The sequence below is a fragment of the Tasmannia lanceolata genome, unplaced genomic scaffold, assembly GCF_043159265.1.
Source record: "Tasmannia lanceolata isolate RefF3 unplaced genomic scaffold, GAP_Taslan_0.1 ptg000015l, whole genome shotgun sequence".
NCBI lineage: Eukaryota > Viridiplantae > Streptophyta > Magnoliopsida > Canellales > Winteraceae > Tasmannia > Tasmannia lanceolata.
Window position 1 is genome coordinate 29,085,795 of NW_027518692.1, and position 27,620 is coordinate 29,113,414.

General features: G+C 37.2%; 2 protein-coding genes across 5 annotated transcripts; both read right to left on the reverse strand.

Annotated features, from left to right (window-relative positions):
- Positions 1-915: 915 nt before the first annotated feature.
- LOC143846134 (rRNA biogenesis RRP36-like protein) lies at positions 916-8,375 on the reverse strand. The gene is made up of 9 exons (XM_077354555.1): positions 7,282-8,375; positions 7,067-7,200; positions 6,922-6,988; positions 5,299-5,351; positions 3,462-3,516; positions 3,293-3,367; positions 1,461-1,578; positions 1,293-1,339; positions 916-1,148 (listed from the first exon to the last, which is right to left on the reverse strand). The coding sequence occupies exons 1-9, from the start codon at positions 7,321-7,323 to the stop codon at positions 1,041-1,043; spliced, it is 699 nt and encodes a 232-aa protein (XP_077210670.1). The 5' UTR covers positions 7,324-8,375; the 3' UTR covers positions 916-1,040.
- Positions 8,376-8,714: 339 nt separating this feature from the next.
- On the reverse strand, positions 8,715-27,620 carry LOC143846132 (uncharacterized). Of its 4 annotated transcripts, none has more exons than XM_077354552.1 (17): positions 27,360-27,620; positions 27,095-27,135; positions 26,215-26,856; positions 20,315-20,444; positions 20,025-20,226; positions 18,833-18,919; positions 18,605-18,664; positions 18,291-18,377; positions 16,744-16,815; positions 16,537-16,592; positions 15,070-15,155; positions 13,261-13,354; positions 12,793-12,950; positions 12,601-12,692; positions 11,921-12,001; positions 9,954-10,027; positions 8,715-9,236 (listed from the first exon to the last, which is right to left on the reverse strand). In XM_077354552.1, the coding sequence occupies exons 3-17, from the start codon at positions 26,768-26,770 to the stop codon at positions 9,161-9,163; spliced, it is 1,911 nt and encodes a 636-aa protein (XP_077210667.1). In that variant the 5' UTR covers positions 26,771-26,856; positions 27,095-27,135; positions 27,360-27,620; the 3' UTR covers positions 8,715-9,160. The 4 variants fall into 4 exon arrangements, with proteins under 4 accessions (XP_077210667.1, XP_077210668.1, XP_077210669.1 ...); XM_077354553.1 differs by having other exon boundaries at positions 27,287-27,620; XM_077354554.1 differs by having other exon boundaries at positions 13,261-13,351; positions 26,215-27,135.

A 27,620-nucleotide genomic window follows, 5' to 3' on the forward strand; every position in this document is an offset into this window, starting at 1 on the left:
TCACGTGTGACCCCTCCTTTTAGGGCTACCCTACACGTGGCCCATGTGGCAACTCTTGTGGGTTGGCCATTAGATGTGGACTTTTAATACCAAGGATTTTTTAACCCAGTATCTTTGTTCTGAGACCATGTGAAACAACCAAATACTCCGAAAGCTTAAGCTGGTAGAGTCGGTGTTATTCAATTATTTATACTTTAACAAAGTGAAGGCATAAAATTAATTTTACTCCCATTTTTAATTGGAAAAATGAGTGTAAAATTTGAATTAAGACCATTTTAAGTGGATAAAAATAGATCCCAAGGGCAGTTTGGATATCAATATTTTAAAATCCTGGATTTCCTCAATCCTAAATGGTAAACAAGAGAAGACCGTTGTTTTCTGATTTCTCGCCCCTCTTTTCGTCGAGCGTAAGTAGGAGATCATCTTGATTTTCCCGACTTTAAAAATCTCGGGAAGGGGGAGAGATTTCTAAAACCTGGATTTCTTAAACCAGGACAATGGATTGTAAAATCAGAATTTTACAACGCCTTCAAACTAAAAACTGGATTCTAAAATCCAGGTATCCAAACAGCCCATAGAGTAAAAAAGAACACAAGAACAAGATGTTCAAAAGAAAACAAAGAAAAAAGAGAACAGCACAGCCCCTTTCAAACGTACCAAAACCAGTGGCCGCTGGCAGTAGTTCTATTCCATTTACACGAAAACAGAGATTTTCTTGTTCCTGTTCAGACCCAAATCTTCTTCAGGCAATCTTTAAAAGATATATCTTTGGTAATTTTCCTGCTTTTATGTACCAATGTTTCTATGCAGCACATCCCAAATAACAACACATTCTCCTTGACGATTGCTGCATTTTCCTTTTTCGCTGTCCTTTTTTTAAGTAAACTAGATGTATTAAAAGACAAAAATCAATAATGACAGCGGCACGCCCTCATAATTAATATATTTATATGATAAAAGATCATAATTCTATATATTTTTTAATCTTTTTAATAAGATGAGAAAAAGGCGCACACTAGAACAAGAGGAACTCAAAGCTCTTATTGTTGTTCACTATTACCAGTCCGCCGATATGGAATGTAGCGGTGGTCTTTCGAAGCATTTCTCCTCCTCTTCTTCTTAAGGAAAGATTCAAGCTTTCCAGCTGCCTGCAGAATCATAAGAAAAACAAAATAGAGTGAAGAACAATAAAATACTATTGCATGGTATGGTCCAAAAAAAAATCTCATCACAGCCTATCACTCCCATGTACAGTTCAAAGACAATCCCGTTTATCTGCTGTTCATACATACCTTAAGATTGTTATATTTCTCAGCTAGCTCCCGTTCCCGTATTTCAGCTGCACAACCAGAAATCGTTTAGGCTCAGGAGGTGGTGTAAGTACATTTTGAGCGTGCAGGAGGGGCGGCCGTGTGTGTGTGTGTGTGTGTGTGTGAGAGAGAGAGAGAGAGGAGACAAACATTTCTTGAGATAAAAAGGTTGTTTCCCTCGCTTCAATGCTTCTCTTTCCTTCTTCTTATGTTCTGAAAGAATCTTGGCATTGACACCCTTTGCTGACCCTGAGTTCAGTTGGTTGTCCTGGAAAGAAAAAAAAATTGTGTACATAAAGAGGTCAACTATGAAGGAACATACCAGGAAGCAGAATATATCAAATAAAGTTCACTATCCAAGTAACATTAGAATCTAAAAGATATTGTATTTGTGCCACTCCCAGTCAGAAATGCTGTAAGAGAAATGCAGTAAAAAACTAATGAACATAATCTGGTCACAGCTTCATTCAAGCATGTCGGTTCATTAGCAAGCATGATGTGGTCCTAAAAACACGAGCAGGAGTGCGACAGTTTGTATAGGCATAGTTGTCAAACTCTTACAAGTCGTAAGAGTCAACTCTTGAGCGGAGTCTGAGTCACTGGGCTTTCGAGGCGAGTCACCGCCGTAGAAGAGTCTTACAAGTCGACTTGAAAAAAGAAGACTCTTACGAGTCAAGTCGAGACCCTAGGCCTGGGCTTTCTTGTTATGATGCTTGAAAACTTGGAAGTTGGAACTTAGAATTTAATTTATTTATTTATTTTTGGAATGGTAGGTGTTAAAGTATAAAAGATAAATAATGCCTTTCTCTAACAGCTTAAGCTTTTGGAGAAGTTAGTAAGTTAACATGGTATAAGAGCCAAAGGTCTCGAGCTCAAACCTCCTGGATAGCAAAGATCCACATGCGATGGTCGGCCTAAAGTGGGACCACATGTGCCACATGTTTGCCAAGTGGGCCACATGTGCGGGAGAGTGTTAAAGACTTAAAGTATAAAAGATAAATAATGCCTTTCTCTAACAGCTTAAGCTTTTGGAGAAGTTGGTAAGTTAACAGTAGGCAATTGCATTAAATGCGAAAAAAAGACTGAGGAGGTCTATACAAATAGACATCAAAAAAAGGAAGACAATAATAAGCCCCATTGCAAGGGTCAAGGAGGAAGTCAAATAGTTCAACTCTCTCCCCAGAGACACCATCTCTAGCTAAAGTATCCGCCACACCATTAGCTAATCGCCTAACATGATGGAAAGAAATCGATACATCCCCCACCTTGTCTTGGATCTCATCGAAGAAAGAGGCAAATCTCCAAGGGTAGGAATGAGAGCCACTTAGCCACTTCATCACAATGCGCGAGTTTCCTACCACTACCTTATTCAAATCTTGCAAGATCTCCATTGTCTTGGGCACCATATACAAACTCTTCTAACATTTCCCAAAGTTCCATCTTAAAATTCCATCATTTGAATATGTTTCCACACGTTTTTGTGCTTTTACAAGATCTCCATTGAAACCGAAATGTTTCTGTATCAGTCCCCACCGAAACCGAAATTTAAAACCTTCCCCTACTCCTCAAGAACCAACATTTATCAAACCCCCCTCCCTATAATCAACCTTTATTGATCTTTACCCTTTCTTTACATTCTATACTCATTCTTTATTAAATCTTTAACTTTCTTGAACCTTTCAAGGACATTTACCATTGATCAACCTGTCCTATGTCAATTAGACTCAGAACTACATATCCAGTGATCTCTTATCTGTCCTACATCATAACCTCGCAATAGAGATCAAAGCTACTACAAGACCAGGCACACAGCAATAGTTTAAAATAGTAATTCATAATGAATGCAGGCACAAAAAAAAAAGTCCATCAAAAGTTTCTTGAAAGAGGACAAATAGAATAGGCCACATACAAATTTAACATCAAACAGATTGGCAAGACAATTTAAAGCATCTTTCCAAAGTTGCAAGTTTGCAACAACTTACAATCCAAGAAACGTGATTCTTTAGTTCCTCAATTACTTTTGGGTCATTTGATTTTTTTATCAGCTTCTGTAGTTTCTGCAGAATCCAAAATGTAATAACAGTTCAGTACCAACAACAACAAAAATTATTTCGAAACAAAAGTGCATTGTATCACTTGAAGAAGAATCACCGCTCTTTCTTTAGGAAGTTCAACCTCAAATAAGAAACTGTATCTCTTCTTGAACCTATAAAAACAGAAATCAGAATAAATTTCACAGTGACATGAAGCTTACTGGAAAGTTGTTAGTACACTAGCAAAAATAATAATTTACAGCTTAGCTATCCAAAACATTGGAAAACACATCGCACAACATCCTGCCCTTTTCATCAAACCAATGATTGGTTTTATTACAGAGTAAAGATTTCCTAAAACTTCTTATTTTTGCCTCCTAGTTTATAAATTAAATTACCAAAAGCTGCAATATAGAGATGTAATTCTACTAAAACAGTGAAAAACGTAAAATGAAAGGTGTACACACAAACCATACACCATCTATGAACCTCGAAACCAATCACCTTAGAAAAACTTCTTCCATTGATTCACCTAAAAGACATGACACAATTACATAGTAGTTCTTACCTATGATTGGGCAAAAACATCAGCACAGTGATGATTGATTCATTAACTCCTCTGATATAGCAATTTGGACCAAGGTTTCATGTTTTGGTTTTGGTATGAGTTTCAGTCATGTTGTAAAATGGAAACAAAATCAGTTTCGGATGGAAATCCTGTAAAATGATGAAGACATGCAAAGTTGCAAACATATGCAAATGATAGAAATTTACGATGAAACTCCAAGAAGTTCTAAACTAAGCACAAATACAAACTCAAAAACCATTACATAGGCAAAAAACCCACCCAAAAGGGTCTAACACCATTGAACACCTAGTGACATGCCTGATAATATCATATTTCACATGCAATTCATACAAAAATATTTATACACATTGCATACAGCACAATTCACATGCAATTCGTATAAATATAATTCATTTTTACCACTAATATACTGGTGGTTTTGTTTTTGTTATGCATTTCGGTTTAGGTATGTGTTTCGGCGGGGAAAAAAACAAAAATATTTGGTCATTTTGTGCAGTTTTGGTGAAAATTTAAAACTATGATTTGGACCATAGTTATCACAATATAATTATGTGACACAATCTATATCTGACGTGCAACCACATTTAGCTTCTTGACGTGCCAAGTAACTAGGCTACCTCGAGCAAAGGTACAAAAACTAGTAGTCTGTCCGCCCTGCCCAATCTATATCTGAAAAAACTCTGCAGTCTGCACCCTTAGATGGCCTTTGTTCTTGAATATAGGCCTTTTTCATGGTGCTAGTGTATTGCCTTCTTTTGAAATTAGGTAGCAAACTAATTGGCCAGATTCTAAAACCTTTCTCTAGCAAGGTGGCAAAGAGCAAAAGAAATTGCACCGTGAACAAATTCTGGGTAGGGCATTTGAAATTTTTGCATCGCTAGACTTGAATTGTATAATAGGGGCTTCTCCTACTGGTTTGTTAATTCTTGGGAAAAAGGAAAAGGGATCAATATCAACAACAGATATTGATAAACTTGAGAAAGCCTAGTGCTATAAAAATAACATAGTACCTTTTATCTTCATTGTATTTAAGAATCTATTCAAACATCAACATTTGAACCTTCATGCCTACTATGATCCCTCTAGGTGTGATATAGGCTAAAAAAATCGTCTGAATGTCTAAGGATTCTTGAACTTTTTGGGGGGACTGAATTTTTTTTACTTCCGTGAATAACTCGATGAAAGCAAGCCCCCTTGTCCTTAGTAAGTAGTGTCTAGTTCTAAAACAAGAAAAGAAGCACATGGCAAAAATCTCAACATGAGTGTGTGTGTGTGTGTGTGCGCGCGCGTATGTAGAGAGAGAGAGAGAGAGAGAGAGAGAGAGAGAGAGAGACAGAGAGACAGAGAGAGAGAAAGTAAAGCTTACCCATCAACATCAAGAGTTCCACTTAAAGATTCAAATCGTGGGTCTCGTACTACCTGAAAAATGACAAATTAAATAGCAAAAACAAGACACAAGCAGTAAAAGTGTAACAATTAGCAAATTTGAAAGATGGAGAATAAAAAACAATTGCGGTGTTATCTAGAAGAGACTGGAAGCCCAATAATACACTTTGTAATCATTTTACAGAGCTTCATTAATTGGAAGGAAAAAGAACAAACACGTGTCACCAGCCCCTTAAAGAACTTCTAGCATAAAAGTCCACATCTAAAGCCATCTAACCACTGGATTTGCTTCCTCATGCACAAGTAATAGTTTTACCATGTTGGCTATGTTGCATCAGTATGAGTACGAGTGCCAGATTCGGCAAACCTCCAAAAGAAAGCTTCGTAGATTTGTAAAAATATTTCAATTAAATCTAAAGTCAATGTTGATGGGCATCAATATTAGCGAGAGGGGCCAGTAAAGCTCTGTTAATGTTTTGGGGTGTAAGGTAAGGAACATTCCAAGCACCTATCAGCCTCCCGATTTGCTATGGAAGGCCTTGAAGGCCTGTGTGGTATTCAATTGTTGAAAAAATAAAGAAGAGGCTATCGCTGTAGAAAAAATAAGACTTTATCTTTGGGTGGCAAAACCATGTAATCAAAGTTGTGCTGCTTAACTTGCCCCTTTACTTTATATCTCTCTTCAGATGTTTGGCTAGGGTTATAAGCCATATTGACCAGCTTCAGAGGGACATTGTATGGGATGATTTCAATGAAAAGAGAAGATTCCACATGGTCAGATGGGAAGATGACTTTAAGCCTAAATCTGTTGGAGGTCTGGGTATTAGAAATATTAAGGTGATGAATAGGGACTTGTTAAGCAAATGGATGTGGAGGTTTGGACAGATCTCACCTATGGCGAGAGGTGATTGCCAATAAATATGGTGTCGGGTCTGGGGATTGGCACTCGTTAGATGAGTATAGTGACGAGGATCCCCAAGTGCCATTACTTTTCTTCGATGCCCAAGATATTGCATTTGATGAATAGCCTTCAACCCGAATGTGCCATCCCGTGTAGTTCAATAACAGCTCTAGATTTTCAATCTTCTAAAAAGTCCATAACTTCATCCTCGTTAGAGTTTGCAAGGCCAATGGGATCTGAAGAGGAGAAAATGACGTCACCCATGCTGTCTCTGAGAACGCCGCCAATATCGGCCAGTACCAAGTTGCCCATCGAGCTACCACCAAAGCTTAACTTCAACCAACTGGGACCCGGAGAGGGAAAATTCTATTTTGTGATTTGCCTATTAAACTTCAATAAGTAATTTGTCTAGGTATTCAACTTACGAATACCATCACTCCATATCCTCCTAAGATTACTAGAAATAACAAGCACTAAAAATTTTAAAATTTCAATGCCCATTGCTACTACAAAATTCTTAATCTCATATGGTTGTATGGTGAATGGTTGAATGATATGGAATTTTATCATTACAAAACCTATAAGTTGTGAACCCAAAACATGTTGTCAAATTTCAGCATTTTGCCTAACAAGTAACAACCTAGTATATGCCCATGAGATCAACACAAAAGCAATGAAATATTCCACAAACGCTAAGCTTACCTTTTTGGGTACTTGAATGATTTGCCTGAACCTCCCCACGGGTTTCTTGCTACTAATCTCCATTGGTCTTCATCATAGATTCCATGATGAGATTTAAAACCCAACAACATAAAAATAAAAAAAAACATATAAAATTACAAAATACCTGTTCTTGTTTGCCCGACCGACCTTCCTCTCCGAATCAGGCTTAGAATATGAGGAATGAAAGCCATTAGAGCGTGCTTTCTGAAGCTCTTCAAATGAGACATCAGCAAGCTCCCGCTCTAGTTCATCTTCTTCCTATCAAGATTGATAACCAGTTAGCTAAAACAATGGGGTTCTGATGGAAGAGAGTATGGGTTCAAGTTGTTAATGAAAAACCTCTTCTGAAGAAGATCCTTGTTCGTCACTCTCCTCTACCATTTTCTTCCAATACAAGTGGCCACAACAGATTTCTTTGTTTGCATAGACGATAGGAGAGTTAGGGTTAGGGTTTTCCAAGCTCCTCGGGTCTAAGCCGTGTAGTTCGAAAGAACTCCGATTTTAACCCTGAGCTGCTTTTAGACCTGGCAAGCGCGTGTGCCGGGCCGGGTTTCACCCAACCCGTACGGGTCCATGTGGTACGAATCTTACGGGTTAATATTTTGTGAACCCAGACCCCACCCAGACCAGTACGGGTCCAGTTTTTTTTCCTTCCCCGCACACTATAGGATGATCCAAACCGTTCATTTGATGGGCCATAAAGTAAATAGGTTGTGCCTCAAAAATCATTTCCATAGAATGGGCAAAGCCCTACTTAAGTTGTGTTCCATCACATGGACGGTATAGATCATCTTATGATGTGGTCCGTACAGTACTTTCTGAAAAAATACGGGGCTAAAAAGGCTTACACCATATAAAGTTTCAATCATTTGGGTTTTTATGGGCACCCATGGTCACCCGCGGTTCCCCCAACCCATTCCAGTTTTGATAAGTTGAGCTCGGCTGGGTCAAATTTCTACAGGTCAATAATTTAGTGACCCAGACCTGTAAATTATGAGTGGGCCAGGTGGACCCGTGGGTCCGGTTCACTTTTTCCCGGGTCTAGCTGCTTTGCGTGTGAAAGAAATCAGGAAAATCCAAGTCATTCATTTGTTGGGCCAAAATAAGCCATAGCACAAATATCATTTCCATAGTATGATCTTGAGAAATCGTGGTGGACAACTGTGAATGCACGGCAGCACATAAATACGGTGGGGCTCTGGGTGATCCAAACCATTCATTTGTTGGGCCCTGATATTGATAGGGGTGCCCAGGAAATCTTCTCAATAGGATTATCCTAACCCTCTGATTTTGTGGAGGTTTGAAATTGACGGCAGAGTATTGAAACCTCACCGGACGGGAGAGTTAGGATCATCCCATGGAGAAGATTTTTCGAGGCATGCCCTATTTATTATAGGGCCCAACTGATGAACAGTTTGGACCACCTAAACAATGTGGGCGCTACACGTGCATGCCAGCCGTGCATCATATGCTCGTATGATTCTAAATTCTAATCCTCCGACCTATAGAGAGACCTATATAGTTCGGAAGGTTAGGGTCATCCTATGGAGATGACTTATGTGAAATAGCGTATCTCCATAGGAGCTACCAGTGCATTGATAATGAAATGAAGGTTAGAAGCTTGATAATGGGGCTCAAGAGGAGTAAGCATTTTCAAATTGGACCATCCATCAGAGTGTTTTTCAAAAACTTAAGTATCGAAAATGAGTTCGCCCCATTATCAAAACATGGTATTCGAACTGGATTTCTGAACCAAGCGAAGTCCAACAGCATTGAGATGAACCATACAATACTTCATTACCCATAAAAAGTGTTACAAGAAATCTGCAAATAAATATATATGTTACAACTTACAACTAAATGAAAGCTTTCATATGCATCTCAATGTCACCTTCCACTAATTAGGCTATGAAACTTCCTTAAGACATACATACAAGCAATACTTCATTACCCATAAAAAAATGTTACAAGAAATCTGCAAATAAATATATATAAGTTACAATTTACAACTAAATGAAATCTTTCAGATGCCTCTCAATGTCACCTTCCACTAATTAGGCTATGAAACTTCCTTAGACATGCATACAACTGGAACTGGTTGGTGATTTCACACATAAGTTGGCGGCCGAAGGGAGCTTTCCACGCCTGAGAGGGAGTTTATTCCCATGGGAATCACTTGCCGGAGAGACTGATCGTTGGTTAAGCAATCATATTAGCTTTAAACGCATCCTTGATCACACATTGCTTGAGCAAGATTTAAGAAAGCACAGATGTTCGCCCCATGTACCAAAGCCCTGGAAAAAAAAAAAGAAACAAAAAGAATATAATGTATTTTTTCAGGCGGAATTCCTAATATTCGGTATAAGTGATTTCTTTCTTCTTCTTTTTAGAGTTTTGAGGTAAGGCGACATGTCCTCTTGTATCTTTTGCTTAATATCAATAAAATTTAAAGGGGATTTGCCAGGCAATTTTGCAGAAAGCCATTTTGTGGCTGGCTTTTGCATGTGAGAACATCCACCTCATATGAATTAAATGAATAAGACAAAATATGCCCAAAAGTCAACTTATGTGGCTGTTCTCACATGCAAAAGCTAGCCGCGAATGTCTTCCTACAAAATTGCCTAGCAGATCTGAATTTAAGGTGCTGGCCCGGTTCATAGATAAATTCCGGGTTTTTCTTTTTTACCGAAAAAATATATATATATTTCATTCTCAATGCCAACATCTGAATCTATGTACTGAAGAGATCTGCAGCAAATTAAGGCAACAAGAGGATTTGGGCACTGATTATCAACACTGACATCATTAGGTCCCGTTTGTTTTGGATTTTGAGAACTGATTGTGAATCAGAAACTGATCATTGGGCTCAAAATAAAACGTAAACTTGAGTCCAATAATCAGTTTTGGACCCACAATTGTTTCTCAAAATCTGAAACAAACAGGGCCTAGCTACATATTGAATAAAATACAGTAGTGTTATTTACTTTAGGTGGGTGTGGTCGGGTGCTTACTCAGGGTTCTCTTTTAGAAACCCATATTCATTCGCCGTCTTGATGGCTTTCTGATATGTTTGCTTCATTGTATCCTGCCAGGAAAGGAAAAACAACAAAAAACAAAGAGGCAAGAAGTTTAGTCATTAGTAAACGCAGGAACTGAGAAAAACTATTATGATCTATTCAAATCAAATTTCCTTCTAATGATGTCTCACAAATTCTTTCTTAATTGGTAGAGAAATACTGTCGATGAAAATTACGGGTAACAAGAGATTACTACAGTTCATTGGATCTGGAAATAATGTAAAGATGATGGCAGAAAGCTGTATTTCATTGACCTACTAATGAGTTTGGAAAAAGTTTTGCATTACCGTGAATATATAAACAAAGATTTTAAGTTACTTACTCCTATCCCCCCACCCCCAAAACACACACACACACACACACACACACACATATATATGAGGAAAGTGTTCCTGCACAGCTGCGCTTAAGTGGCTTAAAAAGCCTCCCATTGGCTCGTATAGCGGGTACACATCAAATGACCAATGGGAGGTTTTATAAGCCACTCAAGCGCAGGGAGCTCCCTGCGCAGCTGCGCAGGAACACTTCTCTCTCTCTCTCTCTCTCTCTCTCTCTCTCTCTCTCTCTCTCTATATATATATATATATATATATATATATATATATATATATATGAGAAAACTGTTGGTGAGCTTAAGCGCACCAATCACATGGGGGCCCACTTTGTTAGGTGATCCAAAGCATTCATTTTAAAGTCCCTTACATGGATAGGGGGTGTACCAAAAATCAGCTCCATAGGATCATCCTAACCCCTCCATTTGTGGAGGACAAAAATGGACAGACACAAATCTGCCCATTTTTGTCCTCCACAAATGAAGGGGTTAGGATGATCCTATGGAGCTGATTTTTGGTACACCCCCTATCTATCATAAGGCCTTTAAAATGAATGCTTTGGATCACCTAACAAAGTGGGCCCCCATGTGATTGAGGAGCTTAAGCTCACCATAAGTTTGGTGAGCTTAGCAGTTTCCTCTATATATATATATATATACAATGTTTTGAAAATCGGAATCGAATCGTAAATCGTAATTAGGGTCGAATCGTATCGGATTGTAAATCGTATCGTAAATCGTAAGATTCATTCAAAAATATAAAAAAATATGTATAATAAAAAATTATAAATAAATTAAAGAATAAAAATAGCCAATTATTCATTTTTCATCCAAATTCATTAATTCAAACAGAAACTACCATGATAAGCATTCAATATCGTAATACAAATTGTTTGTTGACACACTTTACACATACTAATCATCTAATTCTCATCCAAAACCATGAATTTTGGTTAATAATCTTTAAAAAAAGGCACATGATCATATCAATTCTCAAAGTCTCAAACATCAAATGAGAAATATCAATCATAAAAGACGGGAATCAATGTTGTCCTTATTATGGTAGCCTCCCACGTCGACTCCCACCTCGATGTGAGTAGAAAGGAAATGAGGTTTTTTGAAAGAAAGACATATTTTCTTTTATACAAAACTTAATTTGGATAAATTGCATAAATCATATGAATCGTACGATTTACGATCGAATCGTAAGATTCAATAAAAAATCGTAAGATTCATACAAATTAAGATTCATCATGGGATTCAAATCGTTTTGCCTAAGAATCGTAAATCGAATCGTAAATTGAACCGTAAATCGTAAGATTTTCAAAACAATGTATGTATATATATATATATATATATATATATATATATATATATATATATAGAGAGAGAGAGAGAGAGGTGTATCTACTCATGGAAAAATGTGTAGCCATTAAACCATGGAAAAATGATTGAATTTTGTTGATCCTAATTGTTTTGATAGGTCTGATGGATAGAAAATATGATACAACATTTTTCAAGATTTATAACATGGGGAAAAATGATAATGCATGAAAGAGCCTAATCCTACCTGCAATTTACTTTCAAAGTCTTCCGGTGACCAGTGCATCAAATTGTACTCGTGATTCAATTCAAGTTCTCCAACTGCAACCTGCAATCCAATTGATTATATTTGGTACATGCTTAAGAAGAAACCTAGTCACATAACCTGTTAAGAGAAGTACTTTCATATACGAGCATAGACTGATAAGAGACAAAATAAGGAAATCCATTTTTTGGTAAGTAAGCTGGGTTTAAACATGAGACCTCGAGGTTGAGAAATAAAACCTCAACCATTGAGCTACAGGCCCAATCCCAAAATAAGGCAATCTTACTCTCAAATAAAATGTTGTTTAAATATCATCAGCTGATAAAGAGCTGCCTAAATTTTGAGCCACGGGCCCAACCAAGGAGAATATCATTCGATAATGTTTAAATGGCAGACATTGCAAAATTTTAACAACTATTTACTTCTTTTCCTGAGGGTTCAGTTTCCTTTTTTATTTCATTCTTTTTTTTCTTGATAGGATTTCACTGAAGTTTCCAATCAAACTTCAACATTTCCGTTTCCGTGGCGACCAAAACCGAATTCTAAATTGAAAATTAGAACCTTGCCCTTGAAAAGTCAAATTTTGAACAACAAAATGCATAAACATAGTACGGCGATGTTAAATTGTGCATAGGCTGGAGAAAGGGCATTCTTAGTCATACCCCGCCAGCACTAGCGGCCTTTGCTGGAGCAATCAGAACCTTAGCTTTCCTCAAAACATCAATTGCTTGAGGGGTACAAGGCATATTTGATCCTGGAAAAAATAGGGGAAATTATAATTATTATCACAAAAGAGAAGGAAAACTGGAAAACAGATATAAAACATTAAAAGGAATTATATGAGGACTTAGTACCTTCTATCAAAATACAACAACCTGAATTAACCAACGCAAGAGCATCAGATTGGTCAATTTCATTTTGTGAAGCACAAGGAAATGCAAGATCACACTGCTCGTTCCAAGGTTTTGCATCCTTGAAGTACTTAGCTCGAGAATACGTTTTTAGATAGTCTCTGTCCAAGACCAGAAATGTGAATCAGTGCAACATATAAGAGGAATGATAGAATGAATGGCGCCCTTGAAAAAATTAGCTACAAGGGCGTCCCCATTGGTCGGTTTTAACAAAGTCCATTTAAGATGGCGCCGAAAAATATGGAAACGGCTTTGCCATAAAGGCGCTCTGTTGAAACCAACCAATGGGGACGCCCTTGTAGCTGATTTTCAAGGGCGCCCTTCATTCTATCATTCCTCAACATATAATTGCTAAAAGTTGCAAAGCAAATTTAAAAAGGTTAAAGCAATAGTTGAGAAACATGGTGGAACCTCAAACTTCTTTGTTGAACCTTGATGTCCCTTAGAAGTGTCAATTTTGGATAATCAAATCCATCTTCATCTAGTAAATATCCCATGGAGTCTGCTAAAAGCATGAAGCACGATGTGAGCATTTTCTTGACATGCAATCTGTAAGCTATGTCACAAATATCTCCAATATATTCAAAATATTGCGTTTTTATCGCGACATTTTGATAAAACGACATAATCCCGAAATAATCCTGAGATTTTTAAAATATAGCGATATTTTCATTTTATCATAAAATATCGTGATAATATCACAACATTATCCGTATTTTTATGATATTTTTATTTTCTATTTTTCTTAAAGTTTATATATTTATATATTTTTGAATTTTTTATATTTTATATATGTTTTTTTGAATGAAAAAAAGGAAAATTAATATTTTTGTTTCCATGGCGACCGAAACCGAAACCGAAACCAAAATTTAAAACCTTGTACATAATAACTTAAAATAGACATAAGTAAAAAATATATATATGAGAAAAATAAAATATATAGAACATACATAAATTATCTATATATGCCTCTAATTAAATATAAAATTATGAATAATTATAGATGCAAATATTTATAAATAAAATCATGTAGAAATTTGAAATTAACAAACTCTAACTCTACAAACACACATTTCGTGTTTCCCTTGTGTTTCATATGCATCATTTCACTTGATGTTTTTGTATCGCCTCTAACGTATTTTCTAAGACATTCTCATCAGATTTTCTATCGATTCTCAATTTCTCATTTCTCTTCGATTGTTTCCCAGTGTTCTCATTTCTGTTTTACATTTTGCTTCCCGAATTCTTCCCAACCTGGCATCTATCGTGTGGAGTAGCTAGTGTGCGGCCCTATTCACTGATATCGCCTAGTCCCGTGTGGACTACAAAGGTGAGCTATATTGATTATTGTAAATCCTTCTTGTGAAATATGGTACAACCTTAATGTATGGCTGCTAAGCCCTTTCTGTGGGCTATTATGCTTTATTATAAAGACAATCATATCTTTTGGTGGCTGTTCCAGTGCCTTTGTGTGAGTTGTTATGTAGCCTGTATGGGGTGTTTCATAGCCTGTATAGACGGTGGAGGTTCAGATTATTGTGTAGCCTGTGTGGGCTATGTTGGAGCCTTTGTGTGTCCTGTTGTGTAGCCTTTGTGTGGGCTGCTTTGGAGCCTTTGTGTTGATTGTTGTGAAGCCTTTATGTGGGTTGCAGTACAACCTTCGTGTAGACTGTTGTGGAGTCTTTTTTGTGGATTGTGGACTCATGATCACTAAGAGGATGTGGACTCAAGGGGAGAGCATTGCTATGATAGAAGAGGTGTAGGATTTCATGCGATGACTCATACATGCGTGAGAGTAGACGTGATTAAGTCAAGTAATATGTGTTCCAAGCAGAACATAGATAATGATATCTATCCTCCAGCTTGAGGGGAAGTGTTGAAGACATGACTCTATTTCTGTGGGGCCCATTTTCGTGGGTAAGGTTTTTCCCATTCACTACATATTTGATAGAGCACTAGAAAATGAAGGAGCCCATAAAGTTTCTAAAGTTCTGATCAATCGTCATCATCTCTCTCTCTAAAGATGGAAACCCAGAGAGAGGGAGAGACATTCATCTCATATAGATCCTAAAAAGTTTTTATCTTCATCTTCTTCACTTCCTTTTTTCTTACTTTTCTTGGTTTCAATATCCATTACGCATGCGTAAGGAAATCCATAACAATACATGATTTATTTCTTCTATTGAATCTAGAAAATTTATCCAAGCATTCAAGGGTTACCTGATATTGTAATAGGGAGAGCACCAAACGAATGAAGCTTCTCTAGGACATGCACAGCTATCTTTCCCGCACCACTTACAACACATCTGTACGTGCAGAAGTTCAAATGGATATTACAAAAAAAGAAAAACTACAACCTTTTTCCTAGATGCCGAAATATCAACCACAGTATCAAAGCACTTCACTAAATGAACAAGTAAATGAGCCTACAAATTACAGATTATTCGAGTAGGTGGACATTTAAATTTCATTTATTCACCAAACGTATTAGAGGAAACCACAGTCAAGGCAAAGTCCCCCAATCCTTCACGATAAAATCAAAGATGCTGTTATTTTGTTAAAAAATAACAAAAGCAACAGCACCATTCAATATCAAAATGGCAAAAGAGATTTCTATAGGAAATGTGTATCAAAGATAAATCACTCATTAAAAATGTCCCTTACAGAGATCAAACGAAGCCATATCCAAAGACGGTATTACATAGTATAGAATAACAAAAAAACAGCATCTTCTTTACCAGAAATATTGTACGATTGCAAAAGAAATTTACAGAAGCAATGACTATCAGGAGATCTATTAAGTGTAACCTTAGAAGCAGGAACCTCCTCTCGAGGTGCCGCACCCACCTCGGAACCTCGATTCCGCACTCCTTAGGAAGGAGCTTCCAGGGAGCGCGACCCTAGAGAGACAGGAACTGCTCTAATAACGCTCACAGCTTACTTCTATTACTTTATAAGTCCCACAATCACCAACTTCCTTATATCAAACTCCTCCAACTCTTCAAAGTAATTCGTTGGAGAAAGCACAAAGGCTTGTGTATCATCAGAAGGCACGAGGAACGAGTGCACACAAATGAAGATGGTGAAGATGGTTAAAAATTAGCTTTTAGATGTACTTAAAATTTGAAAGATACATATGAAAATGGTTAGAAACTATTATTTTTTGATGTGCTTGAATTTTGAAAGATATATAAAGAAAATATTACATACACGCTCCGTTGGCGCTCCCAAACTTAGACTCTTCTAGAACCCACGCTTCCCCACCCCTGCCCCCACTTCGTGCTTCTAAGAGTGTAACATCTCTTTCAATTAAACAAGGCACTCAACCAATGATTATTTTGCCAAGGAGGGACTTTACAAATGGTTATTTTGTCGATGAGGCACTCTATCGATAGTTACACCATTTTTGGGAAGACCTCTCGCAGTTGAAACTGCATTGTAGATAAGTACTTTAAGTAGTAATTTTCCTATATGTTTGAAGTAAATTTTCTTTTAACAATACACAAAAACATTGGGCCTGGGAAAATATTTGGAAAGTATTATTAAATAATAACTTATAGAAGTTACGCACACACGTTTATATGTGTGTATGTAAATTTATTAATAACAAAACCAAATCATAACATTTTCTAAAAACAGCAGAATAATGTGTGTGTTTGCATTAGCTTCTGAGATAAAGTCAAAAACCTCAATCCTTTGATTTCTTTATTCATTTCCGCAAGTATTAGATGGGCAAAGAAAACCTGTAGAAAAGGCGGGGGCATTCATGAGAAAGCAACACAGGTATAATTTAGAGCAGAAGGTCAAAAAGTGTAAACACGGACGCCAATATAATGATTGAAATGACAGTGATCCCTAAGTAGCAGGTATTAGGATTCAGAAGAAATAAAGTACCAGTCCATAGCCAGTAGCTTCAGTCCGTAGCCTAAAACCTGACCAGAAGTTCTTTGGTCCTGTAAAATTTCCCTGCATAAGTAGAGCATACTTATGAAATTGTAAAGATAAAACCCAAAATATCCACTCTCCATGAATGCATATGTCAAAGAAATATTATAATACAAACATGATGTCATTTTCCTTTCCTTTCATTGCAGTAAATAAGATCGTGGAAACAACCAGTGTATAATAGTGGAAATCGCCAAAGTATTAATATGTGGTTCTTCCTTTTTAATAGAAAAGCGCACTTTTGGATACCAGAACCTCAAGCCAACAGTTGAGGAGACTCAAATCAAGACTACTACAACATGACCAAACAGGTTGTGACCATGGCTGATACCGAAAGTACCTTGAATCCATGTCGGTCCGAGATTTCTGCCGATTCCGAAATTTTCCGAAATTCCGGTAATTTTGGCCAAAATTTTGGCTAAATTTAATTATTCAATTTTTCCCTGGAGTTTAAAATTTTAGCCGAAATTTCGGCTAATTTGTACTGAATTTCGACTGAAAATTTGGTTTCGGCTGAGGCTGAAACCGATACCGAAACTGAAATTTTAAACCTTGGTTGTGACTTGTGACTGCACCACCTTTTGCAATAGGGCATTCATACTTTCCAGCATTCTAATGTATATAATTGGCAGAAGTATTTTCAATACGCAATCTTCATTTCCCAGGTAAGTGTGAAGTTTCAACTCTGGAATGGTATAAAGTTGGGTTCATCACCAATAGGGAAGAGACTCTTCAAGCTACTCCTTTTACACAATGCATTAAGGCAACCTTAAATCCAAAAGATACCAGCTTGAATAAGAAATTCAAGTATCTCATGCAAAACGAGAAACTGAATAGAATACCCCCATATTTTCAAGCATAGTAATATAGAAAGCATTAAAACTGTTCTTTCATCAAACAGGTTAGACTGTTAGTATGTTGGTGGTCTTTTGACCAAATTTGAAATAGTTTGGCGACAAGCCAAGAACCATCCTAAGACACCCGCTAAATTTTGGGCGGTAGTGGAAAGTTTTATGGAAATCTCAATACCGTCGACTCTGTTATAGTCTATCCTTTTCTTTTGATTCTCCAGCCAATAGGAGACAAGTACTATTGCAACTAGTTCGGCCAATAGAGGGTAGAGGAAATGATCTATTATCAGGGCTACGACCCAAAGTTTTTCACCTAAGCTCATATCCCCTTTGCTTTGTATTGGCTTTTGATTCTTTTAGAGAATTCAGGTTATCAATAAAAATAAATTAATGAAAATAATAATGACAGTCATAACCAATAATAATAAATATCTTTCTATCATCAAGTTCTGAAAGTTGTAGGAATTTCTGATTTTATCCTTACGCAACTTACAACAGCATACAAAAATGGGCAGGCATCCCCTGGTACACTCATTTGAAGATAATAATATCATGTAATAGGTCAAATTCAAAAGTTTGCCAAGAAGTTTCTGTAGCAATTATTCAGTTTGTTTCTAGACATTAGTGAGGAAGTGTCATAAATACCTGAAAATGACCTGCAAGGCGTCTGTATTGTCCAAAAAGGTAACCCATTTCTCGAAGACCAACACCCATATCTTCCGCAGGAAGGTCCTACAAGGATTTGATACATGAATATGACACGGAAGTGTCAAATGCATATTGAAAGATTTAACATTTTAAACCACTTAGAGCAGGCATTTTTTTTTTTTTAAGAGAGAGAGAGCAGGCATACTGACCAACTAGTTTCGGACAAAGGCTTAGTTGAGTTGAGTTGTGTTGAGTTTTTAGAGAGAGCAGGCATACTGAATCAGATAAAGAAAAAATCATTTTCTAATTACCTGATCGGGACCCAAATACCGATATAACTCATCCATATAACTTTGGCAAAAGCGCATGATCTGTTAGCATAGAATACACATTACACTTAGAAAACAAACTTGAACATTTGGAAAAAGGTTCGATCTCGGAACCATCCTACTACAGGATGCATTACCCCCAGAACAGTAAAATTCTTTTTTTTTTTTTTTTTTGAATGGTAAAATTCTATTCAAAGGAAACACCTATACCTCATTCTCACTTTTTCCTTTTGGATCAAAATCACTTCCTCCCCCAGCACCACCAAGTTTGTATGGTGATAAAGCATTTTTTAGAGTCTGCAGAGAAATAACACAATACAACATTGTAAATCTGTAATAAAAGTTAATTCAGCTTTCACCTACTTCATCCTAATAGTCAATTAATGATAATCATAACTAAAATGACCACAACAAACCCAAGTACGGAGAACGTGACCAGTTCCAATGCAACTTATTTTAAAAAAAAATCATCAAAATTCTCGAAAATTAAAACTTCAATCAATGGAACAAGAAATGGATGTAGAACATGATCACCCTAGTGAAAATGGGGATGACATCAACTGAAAGCAGAAGGAATCCCATGGCATATAGAGTTGAGCATTTCTTTATTAAGATGAAATTCAAGAGAAAGCTTACTTACTAGTTATTTCTTGCTTAAAACATGTGCAAAGAAATGGAAAAAACATATGCTTATCCGCTACCCATCTTAGGTGGAAAGTGATTAAGGCTCCACCTGAAAATGATATGGGTATTTATTTAGTATCATTAGGTGGAAAGCTATCAAGAATCAACCTCACACATGCATGGATCATTATCCACTACTCACCAAAACTCATATTTGGCAATCTTCCAAATTGCCAAATCATCAATTCCCATATGTGGGCAGGATCTCTATGATCCAATTCCCGCTAACATGGATAGATAGTAAGAATGAAACAGGCCATTATCTATCAATACAACAAAATAATCTCTATGACCCACGCTCCTACAGTTCTCGTAACTTGGATGGATGAAGCTTAGAAGTCTCAATCACGTAAATCAATGGTGCAAGATTGAACATTATTTATTTATGCAAAAGGTTATCTCAATCAAAATCAGAGGTTACTTCCTCCTAAAGAAGATGTAGTTTACGTAGTAAATCCCAATTGGGAGTGGAAACCCCGCTATTAATGAAAACCCCTATTAATTAGAAAGTTTGCTAATTTTATTCATTTCAACTTTGTATACTTTTGCATCAAATTTTATTTCGAACAGTCTTTTTTTTTATGTGAAAAAAAAAATGCTGATCCATCGATTTCAATATAAAAAAAAATAGAACAAATAGGATTGAAGCATACAGGGTAAAATCTTGAGCAGCAACCTATTTTTTAATGGCATCTTGAGAAGCAACCATGAACTATACCTGCTCGAAACCTAGAAATTTCGCAATATTTAAGTTCATCATTGGATGAAAACGAAGACCACCCCTGCAAGGACCCAACACCTGGCTAAACTGTATGCGGAAACCTCGATTCACATGCGCTTCTCCCTTATCATCAAGCCATGGGACTCGAAAGAGAATCATTCGCTCAGGTTCTAGCAAGCGTTCTAGAATGTTAACATATCTGAAACATATCAAGATAAAAAATAAATATAACAACACCACCTAGAATAGAAACTGCCCAAGATAAATATTTGTCATATGTAACTTACTGAGAATTTTTTGCTAGCACCGGTTCTAAAGAATGAACAACTTCTTGCACTGACTGTATAAATTCAAGCTCGTGAGGGTCCCTTCTCAACACGGCTTCAACAATTGACCCAGCAGTCTTTGACATATGGGCTTTTAGATTCCAATTGAGAGAAAAAGGCCACATTTAAAACCGGCAGAATTCAGTAGAAAATGGCAACAAATATGAATAATATAAAATTCTGATATAAAACATTACAGTTCACATCCTTAATCAAATTTTTAAAAGAAGAACAAATGAAGACATTATACTCGAATTGTCCAATACATCTACTTAATTATTCTTCCAGCCCATCAATATGAAACATAGACGGGGCTTGAAAAGTCCATCACTCAAACTAAATAATACAGAATATGATCCAAGAAATGGCATATAATTAAAAATTTAATACTTCATCATTCAAGTGCTTTTTGTCTGGATTACACCATGGTGTATCCTGACAAAATTACACTAACCAAATTTATATCAACCCCAAATCACAATGAAAAATGTATAAGGTTATACTTTCAGAATATGACGACCAGGCCACATCAACAGATCTTTTCAGTTGACGAAGGAAAAATGCCATACGTACCTAAAGCATATGCACAATGGATAACTAGGGAATCAAGTTCACAGAAACTAGTGTCGGTCTTCATAGGTGGATTCTATGCTTGAAATCAAGTTAAACTCTTCCCAGCTGCATGTAAATAGAACCTTTTGGTGTCAAGATGGGGCTTTTTGTCAATTGTGATAAGCTGCATTGTTGCATATAATTTCAATCAAAGGTAACACCAGGCATTCCAGATTCATTCACAAAAGTGATGAAGGTGGCCCTAAAATTGGATGACCACAAGAATTTTCCAAGGAGGATTAAACAAAGTGAAAGTTCAGCAAAATTTGCTTGGAGGAGATACATATGGACCTTGAAGAGATGTTTTATTATTTATATGAATCTTTTATAATTCACTGCATAATAAACGTAAGTTGTTCCTCTTTGTTTGTCCAGCGTATCTTATGGCACTGTCAGGGGAGACTTTTTTTACTTCATAAACTGACGTAATTTCTCCAACCATTTTCTACGGTTCCATGGTAGGCATCAATCTTCCATTTTTCTCAAAGTTTTTTGGGCTGTTTGATTCTAAAGTTTTTTTTTTCCATAAAAGTTTCAAGGTCCAGACTCCAGAGTAGGGTTGCAATTTTCTTAGAATAAATGGGATTTTTTTTTTTTTTTTTTGGCGACGAAAAAAAGGCCCATGCAAGATGAGTTGATCAAATGCTGGAAAACTCATTTTCCAGGGAAATTTTTCTTGGAAAATTTTTACTCTAGATCCAATAAGCCCCTTAGAAATCATATGCATATGGTGCAATGGATTCATATGTAACGATGAATACATGAAGATGACAATTTGAGTTGGGAGAGAATTTGAGGCGTTAATGGAAGGCTTTTACAACAAATTCTACGCTAAGGATGGCATTTGGAAAACTAAGTTCGTTGCTTCATCGATTTGATACATCAGCGAAGCTACAACAACTGGTTGAAAGGGGAATATGAAAAAGAGAAAATAAGAAAGGCATATCTTTAGAATTTAAAGGGATAAGGCGATGGGATTTTTGGGATTTGTTAAAAGTGATGGTTGTGGTTAGAGAATTTTGAACGAGGTGAATGCGACTCTCTCTCTCTCTCTCTCTCTCTCTCTCTCTCTCTCTCTCTCTCTCTCTCTCTCTCTTGAAAATTAACAGTCCAATTGCATTAAAAGAAGATATTACAGAATAGAGGGGCACAAGATGTCCCCACACCATGATTGTACATATCCTACATGAAGTCCCAGCAAAAACCGATATCCAAAAACTAAGTAATATTATCCACTAAACTAGCGTGAATAACACGAGTTGCGACCAAGAGGGCCCCCTCTTTTGCAAGGCCGTCCGCATCAGAATTGGCAGAACGGCATTTGTGCGTATTTTGGGCCAGATGACCCCTACAAGATCCCGGATTTCGTCGAGGACATATGAGAGGCACCACAGGCCCGTACATCAACTCGATGCCCAGGCGATAACATTAGCAGAGTCCCCTCAGTCCATTCTTAAGTGACAATCTTAACTTAATAATCAAAACTCAAAACAACATGAAGAGAGAAGGGGAGGCGAACAACTTCACAGACCCACTAAAAGGAGAAAGTGAGAGAATTCCTTTCCCATGGCCTTTATAACAACATTGTGTCAATTGCATTAACACACCTACTTGCATAGTACATTCACCAAGGGGCCTAAAGGTAATATCATGCCTAATATACATATCTATGTGTGTGTCTACACATGTTTTAAAAAGGAAATCCATGTGATTTATATACACCAAATAATGATGCATATAAGTCAGCTATGTTCAACACTGCCCCTCAAATTGATGTATTGGGTCATGAAGCAACAGTTTGTGAATCAAAAACCTTTGTGAATATATCCACAACCAGAAGAAACATAAGGTAAAGGGATACATCCTCTGGAAGAGCATTGTCGAATATAATGGCAACCCACCTCAATATGCTTTGTTGTCTCATGAAACACTAGATCGGTAGCAGCAGTCTGAATAGTAATCTTATTACATGCATAAAGAGGAGTTGATTGAGGAATGTAATGACGAAGTCTAAGAGAAGAGAGCAAAGCTAGACCACCTCGCTATGTGCTGATAACATAGATCGATAAGCCACTTCAGCCAAAAATTTAGAAACAACAACCTGCTTCTCATATTTCCATGGAATCATAGAATCTTTGATGTGAGACCATCCAATGCGCCATGGAGGATCAATTAGTCAAGAACATAGGGCTCCCAGTCAATGTTAAAAGAATTGTATTTAGTTTTCAAAGTGTTGTCTCCGTAAGTCGTAGGAGGTTAGTAAAGTCTTTTCCCATAAAAATCACTTAAGTTCTTTGAGTTATGAGTGTTTTAAATAGGACCCCACACATTTATTACGAAAAATTTAACTTGGGATAGAGTTTAAGTCATAAGAAGATATTTTAGTCCAAAAGTGTAAAGTTTTTTTCAGGGTTTTGGAATTTTTCTTTCTTTCCTTATATTTGTAGCCTCAAAGCACTTTTCAATGATCTGCAATGATGGAATGAATAAAGATCTGAAGTTTTTTTTTCTCTTTTGTGGATGTGATGTGTGATGCTTCATATCATGTCAATTCCTACCCTAAACTCTATTCTTTCTTTCTTTCTTTTATCTTCTCCTTCTCCCCTCCTCTCCCATCATCCCCACTCGGTTGGAAATATACGCCGACACCCCACTATCCTTCTCACTTCTAACATGATTTTCTCTATCACCTTTCTTTCTTGATCTTGATCTTTCTTGATTTTGATCTTTTTGTATCTTAATCTTTCTTGTTCTTGGTCGTGATTTATTCTTTCTCTCTTCCTCTTGGCTGTCATGGACTCACATCAATTTGGTATCAGAGCCTGGGTTCACATCAATTTGGTATCAGAACCTAGGTTCGAACGACTACTCGTAATAGCATGAATATGACAATAAGATCCCATGGATCGTCATCAATACATTATGAAGATTAGAGACATCAGGTCTTTATGGAGTTAATGGATGAGAATATCTTGATTGGGTAGAAGCGTTGGAGACATATTTATAGCAGCATAATCCAGGTGATAGCGAAATAGCTTGCATTACCATGATAACTTTGATCGGGCGTGCCTTAGAGTGGTGGCTAACTTTGAAATTTGAAACAGCATCGATGCGTAATGGAAAACCACCTATTATTCATTTCGAAGAAGAATCACTGCCTTCTTTGTAGCCATGGTGTTATTGGCATGCATCTAGAGGCTTCATTGTTAGCCCGCTACACCTTTGTTTCACTTTGGCCCTTGTTTTAGATAAAAAAAACATCAAAATGGAAACATTAGTAGGACAAAGTGATAAACTAATAAAGAGCTCCAATCAGTAGAGGGGGGAAGCACCCACTAGGACAAAAAAGTTGGTGATAAATCAACTTTATATATTGTTAAAAGGTGAAATTATCTGGAAAAACTATGATCACCAAAGCAGGTAAGGATAGCATGTAATCGGTAAAAAAATTAACGCACATTGCCCCTGAATGAGAAACCAACGGCATGCAAAAATCGCATTTCACTTCCAACCAAATATTGAACAAAGAAATTGCACGGAATACAAAACCAAATGATTAAGAAACGCAGGGTCTACTAGTATAGGGCAAGCATAATGGAACTAGATATGAACCTTTAACGAAAATAGGCCTTTCGACAGAAGGTTTATCCTTTAGTTCATGATCTTTCTTGATCTTAATCTTTCCTGTTCTTGATCTTGATCTTGATCATCTATTCTTTGTCTCTCTCTCTGGAATGTCATGGATGGATTCACATCAATTTGGTATCAGAGCCTAGGTTTGAATGGCTACTTGGGATAACATGAATATGACAAGAAGATCCTAGCCTATGGAACGTCATCAATACGCTATGAAGATTAGCGACATATCATGCTTTTAATGAGTTAATGGATGGGAATATCCTGCTTGGATATTTATAAAGTGTTGGAGACATATTTATAATAGCATAATCCAGGCTATGGCCACATAATTTGGCAAGACAACTTTGATTGGTATGCCTTAGAGTGGTGACCAACTTTGAACTTTGAAGCAGAATCGATGCTATTGGGGGTAAAATTTGGCAGCCAACCAGAGGCCGGATGTGGCATCCACAAGCTTAAATTCAGAAGAGGGTAAAAGGGTAACTTCACAGCTCTTCTGGAAGCCCTAGAAACCCTAAAACTACCACCTAAAACCACATCCGCCAAAGGATAATCTTGGAAACCGAGATTCCAGGAAAACTAGCCAATCAAGAGAGAGTCCCAAAGAGGCAACTTTTCTAATTGGCTTAGGGACTCTTGCTCTAAAAAGAGGGGACCAAGGCCCAAAGGTACGGATTCCATTCTCCTGCTTTCAATCCACTGAGCCCGCTAAATTCGTATCTATTGCCCATTCTGACTTGGGCATCGAAGAGCCTCCCCGGAGTCCAAACTCTGGAAGCTTTCTGACGTTTCTTCATGTCTGAAGTTGCAGATCTTCGATCTGGTAGCCATCTCAGCATCGCTTGCCACTCGAGACCTTCAGCCCAAGTTTCACCGGCAACAAATGCATAATGGGAAAACCACCAATCATTCATTTTGAATAAGAATCGGTGCCTTCATTGTAGCTATGGCGTTATTGTTATGTACCTAGGGCACTATCGTGAAGAGGCCAAACTGCTAAGAAAACCCATACCGAGTGACTTAGCTGAAATCCTGTCAAAAGCCAGAAAACAGGGCTTTTCAGTTTTCTTCTTTAGAAAGAGAGTTCGTGTACAAGAAAGAAAAGAGAAAATAGCATTCTCAAAACTAAACTCTTTTTCTCTTTCAAAAACGGAGGATTGGCATTGGGCCAAGATGTATCTATCTACTCTTTCCAATACATTTTGGTTGGCACTGAACCGTATTTCTCACTATTACATAAAAAAGATAGATGATTGCCTCTGTGGAATTACTGCCTTTTCGATAAAGTGGGAAGGGATATTTGAATGCCCCCATGGCAAGGAAAGCACCCACTAGTGCATAGAAGTTGGATATAGATCAACTTTATGCATTATTAGAAGGTAGAATTATCTAGAACAATTATGATTGCCAGAGAAGGTAAAGAGAGTATGTGATCGGTAAAAAATTCCATGCACGTTTCCACTTAATGAGAAACTAATGGCATGAGAACATCACATTTCACGTCCAACCAAAGATTGAACAAAGAAATTGCACAGAATACAAAATCAAATGAATAAGAACCAATAGGTTCTACTAGTATAAGGGCAAGCATAATGGAACTGGATACAAACCTTTTACGAAAACAGGCCTCTCGACGAAGGGTTTATCCTTAGAAGCCAGTTGAAGCCGAAGAGCCTCCTTGTGAAGCAAACTATTGTTATGCTCTTCGAGTGCACTCATCTGCATATTCCTACTGCCTTCATTCCCATATGGATTTCTTTTGTGTTTCCTCCCATAATCCCTACAAACAGAGCAAAATATCCTCGCGGTTCCATCTTGAACATGAACATAGGCCCACTTGTAGGTATCAGTCCATTCTTCCCTCCATTTCTTCACAACTTTCTTCTTTCTTTTTGACGGTTGTAGCTTCATCATCTCTTGATCTTTGCCCTGACAGGCCAAAATATGATCCTTGTTCTCTTCTTGGTCTTCAACAATTGGTGGTTCTTGTGGGACCACCCCGAGAGGGGTGCTAGCAAATGAAGTATCGTCATCGCCATGTCCTATCTCCAAATCAATTTCTTCCCCAATTTCCCTCACCACCAGATGATGTCGTTGTGCCTGCCTAAGCATATTGATCTCATCCATCGCAGAATTCATCCCTAAAACGCCCCTCGATATCAACATTCAGTCTAAAGATCATACTCTCACCTTACATACTCACCCCACATATCTCACTGCAACTATGATGATTCCCTCCCTCTTCTCACCATCTAAACTTGAAAAAAAAAAAAAAAAAAATTTCCTCTCTAATATCAATGTTCAGTGTACAAAACCAATCCAAATCCTTAATTCACCCCTTTTCTCCCCAAACACAAAAATTCCGTATCTAATACATCTAAAGCCATACTGACTCCAACTTGAAATCAATAAATAGGAAAAACCCAACTCAGTAATAATTCTATCAATAAGATAAAGTTGTTCATCCACTGAATAACACCCAAAACTGACCTCAAAAAAACCCTTTTTCTCTATAAAAGCTCTCCTCCTTCCTGTCAAATTCAGACCATCATCAAATTTTTAAAAAAAATTGACACAAATCAAATCCATGAAAAAAGCCAAAAAATTTCAAATACACAATATATTCTATGACTATAAAAACCCAGAATTGAAACAGAGAAAATAATAAAAACAAAAACATACATCGAATTATTAAAGGATAAGAGGAGAACCCAAGTCCTAGTTTTAGCTGTTCTTGCAGTCCTTATACTCTTACCATAAAACTCAATTTTCCCTTCTATTTGATGGGTTTCTTTTCCCTCAATTGAAGGAAAGAGAGTGTGTTTCTCTACGATGGGTTTGTAGAATCAGCTCTCTCTTTCTCCCTCTGAACCCAGAAAGATCTCAAGGCTTTCCACATCGGGCTGTTTTATTACTATGATCTTCCAAGCGGAGAACATACACAGATGTAGTTCTTCCACCTGCAAGGCCTCTTCTTGTCAATAGAGTCATCACATTTTCGTGAATGTTGCAAATC

What these genes read in the sequence shown, in the direction of transcription:
- LOC143846132 (XM_077354552.1), bottom strand. Translation starts at nt 26,770, where the DNA reads ATGTTGATATCGAGGGGCGTTTTAGGGATGAATTCTGCGATGGATGAG. An exon ending in GTTCAACAAAGAAGTTTGAG is followed by an intron (nt 12,951 to 13,260) that starts GTTCCACCATGT and finishes GGTCTTGGACAG; the next exon opens with AGACTATCTAAAAACGTATT. An exon ending in ACTTTGAAAGTAAATTGCAG is followed by an intron (nt 10,028 to 11,920) that starts GTAGGATTAGGC and finishes CTTTCCTGGCAG; the next exon opens with GATACAATGAAGCAAACATA.
- LOC143846134 (XM_077354555.1), bottom strand. Translation starts at nt 7,323, where the DNA reads ATGGTAGAGGAGAGTGACGAACAAGGATCTTCTTCAGAAGAG. An exon ending in AAGGATCTTCTTCAGAAGAG is followed by an intron (nt 7,201 to 7,281) that starts GTTTTTCATTAA and finishes CAATCTTGATAG; the next exon opens with GAAGAAGATGAACTAGAGCG. An exon ending in ACCTTTTTATCTCAAGAAAT is followed by an intron (nt 1,340 to 1,460) that starts GTTTGTCTCCTC and finishes CTGGTTGTGCAG; the next exon opens with CTGAAATACGGGAACGGGAG.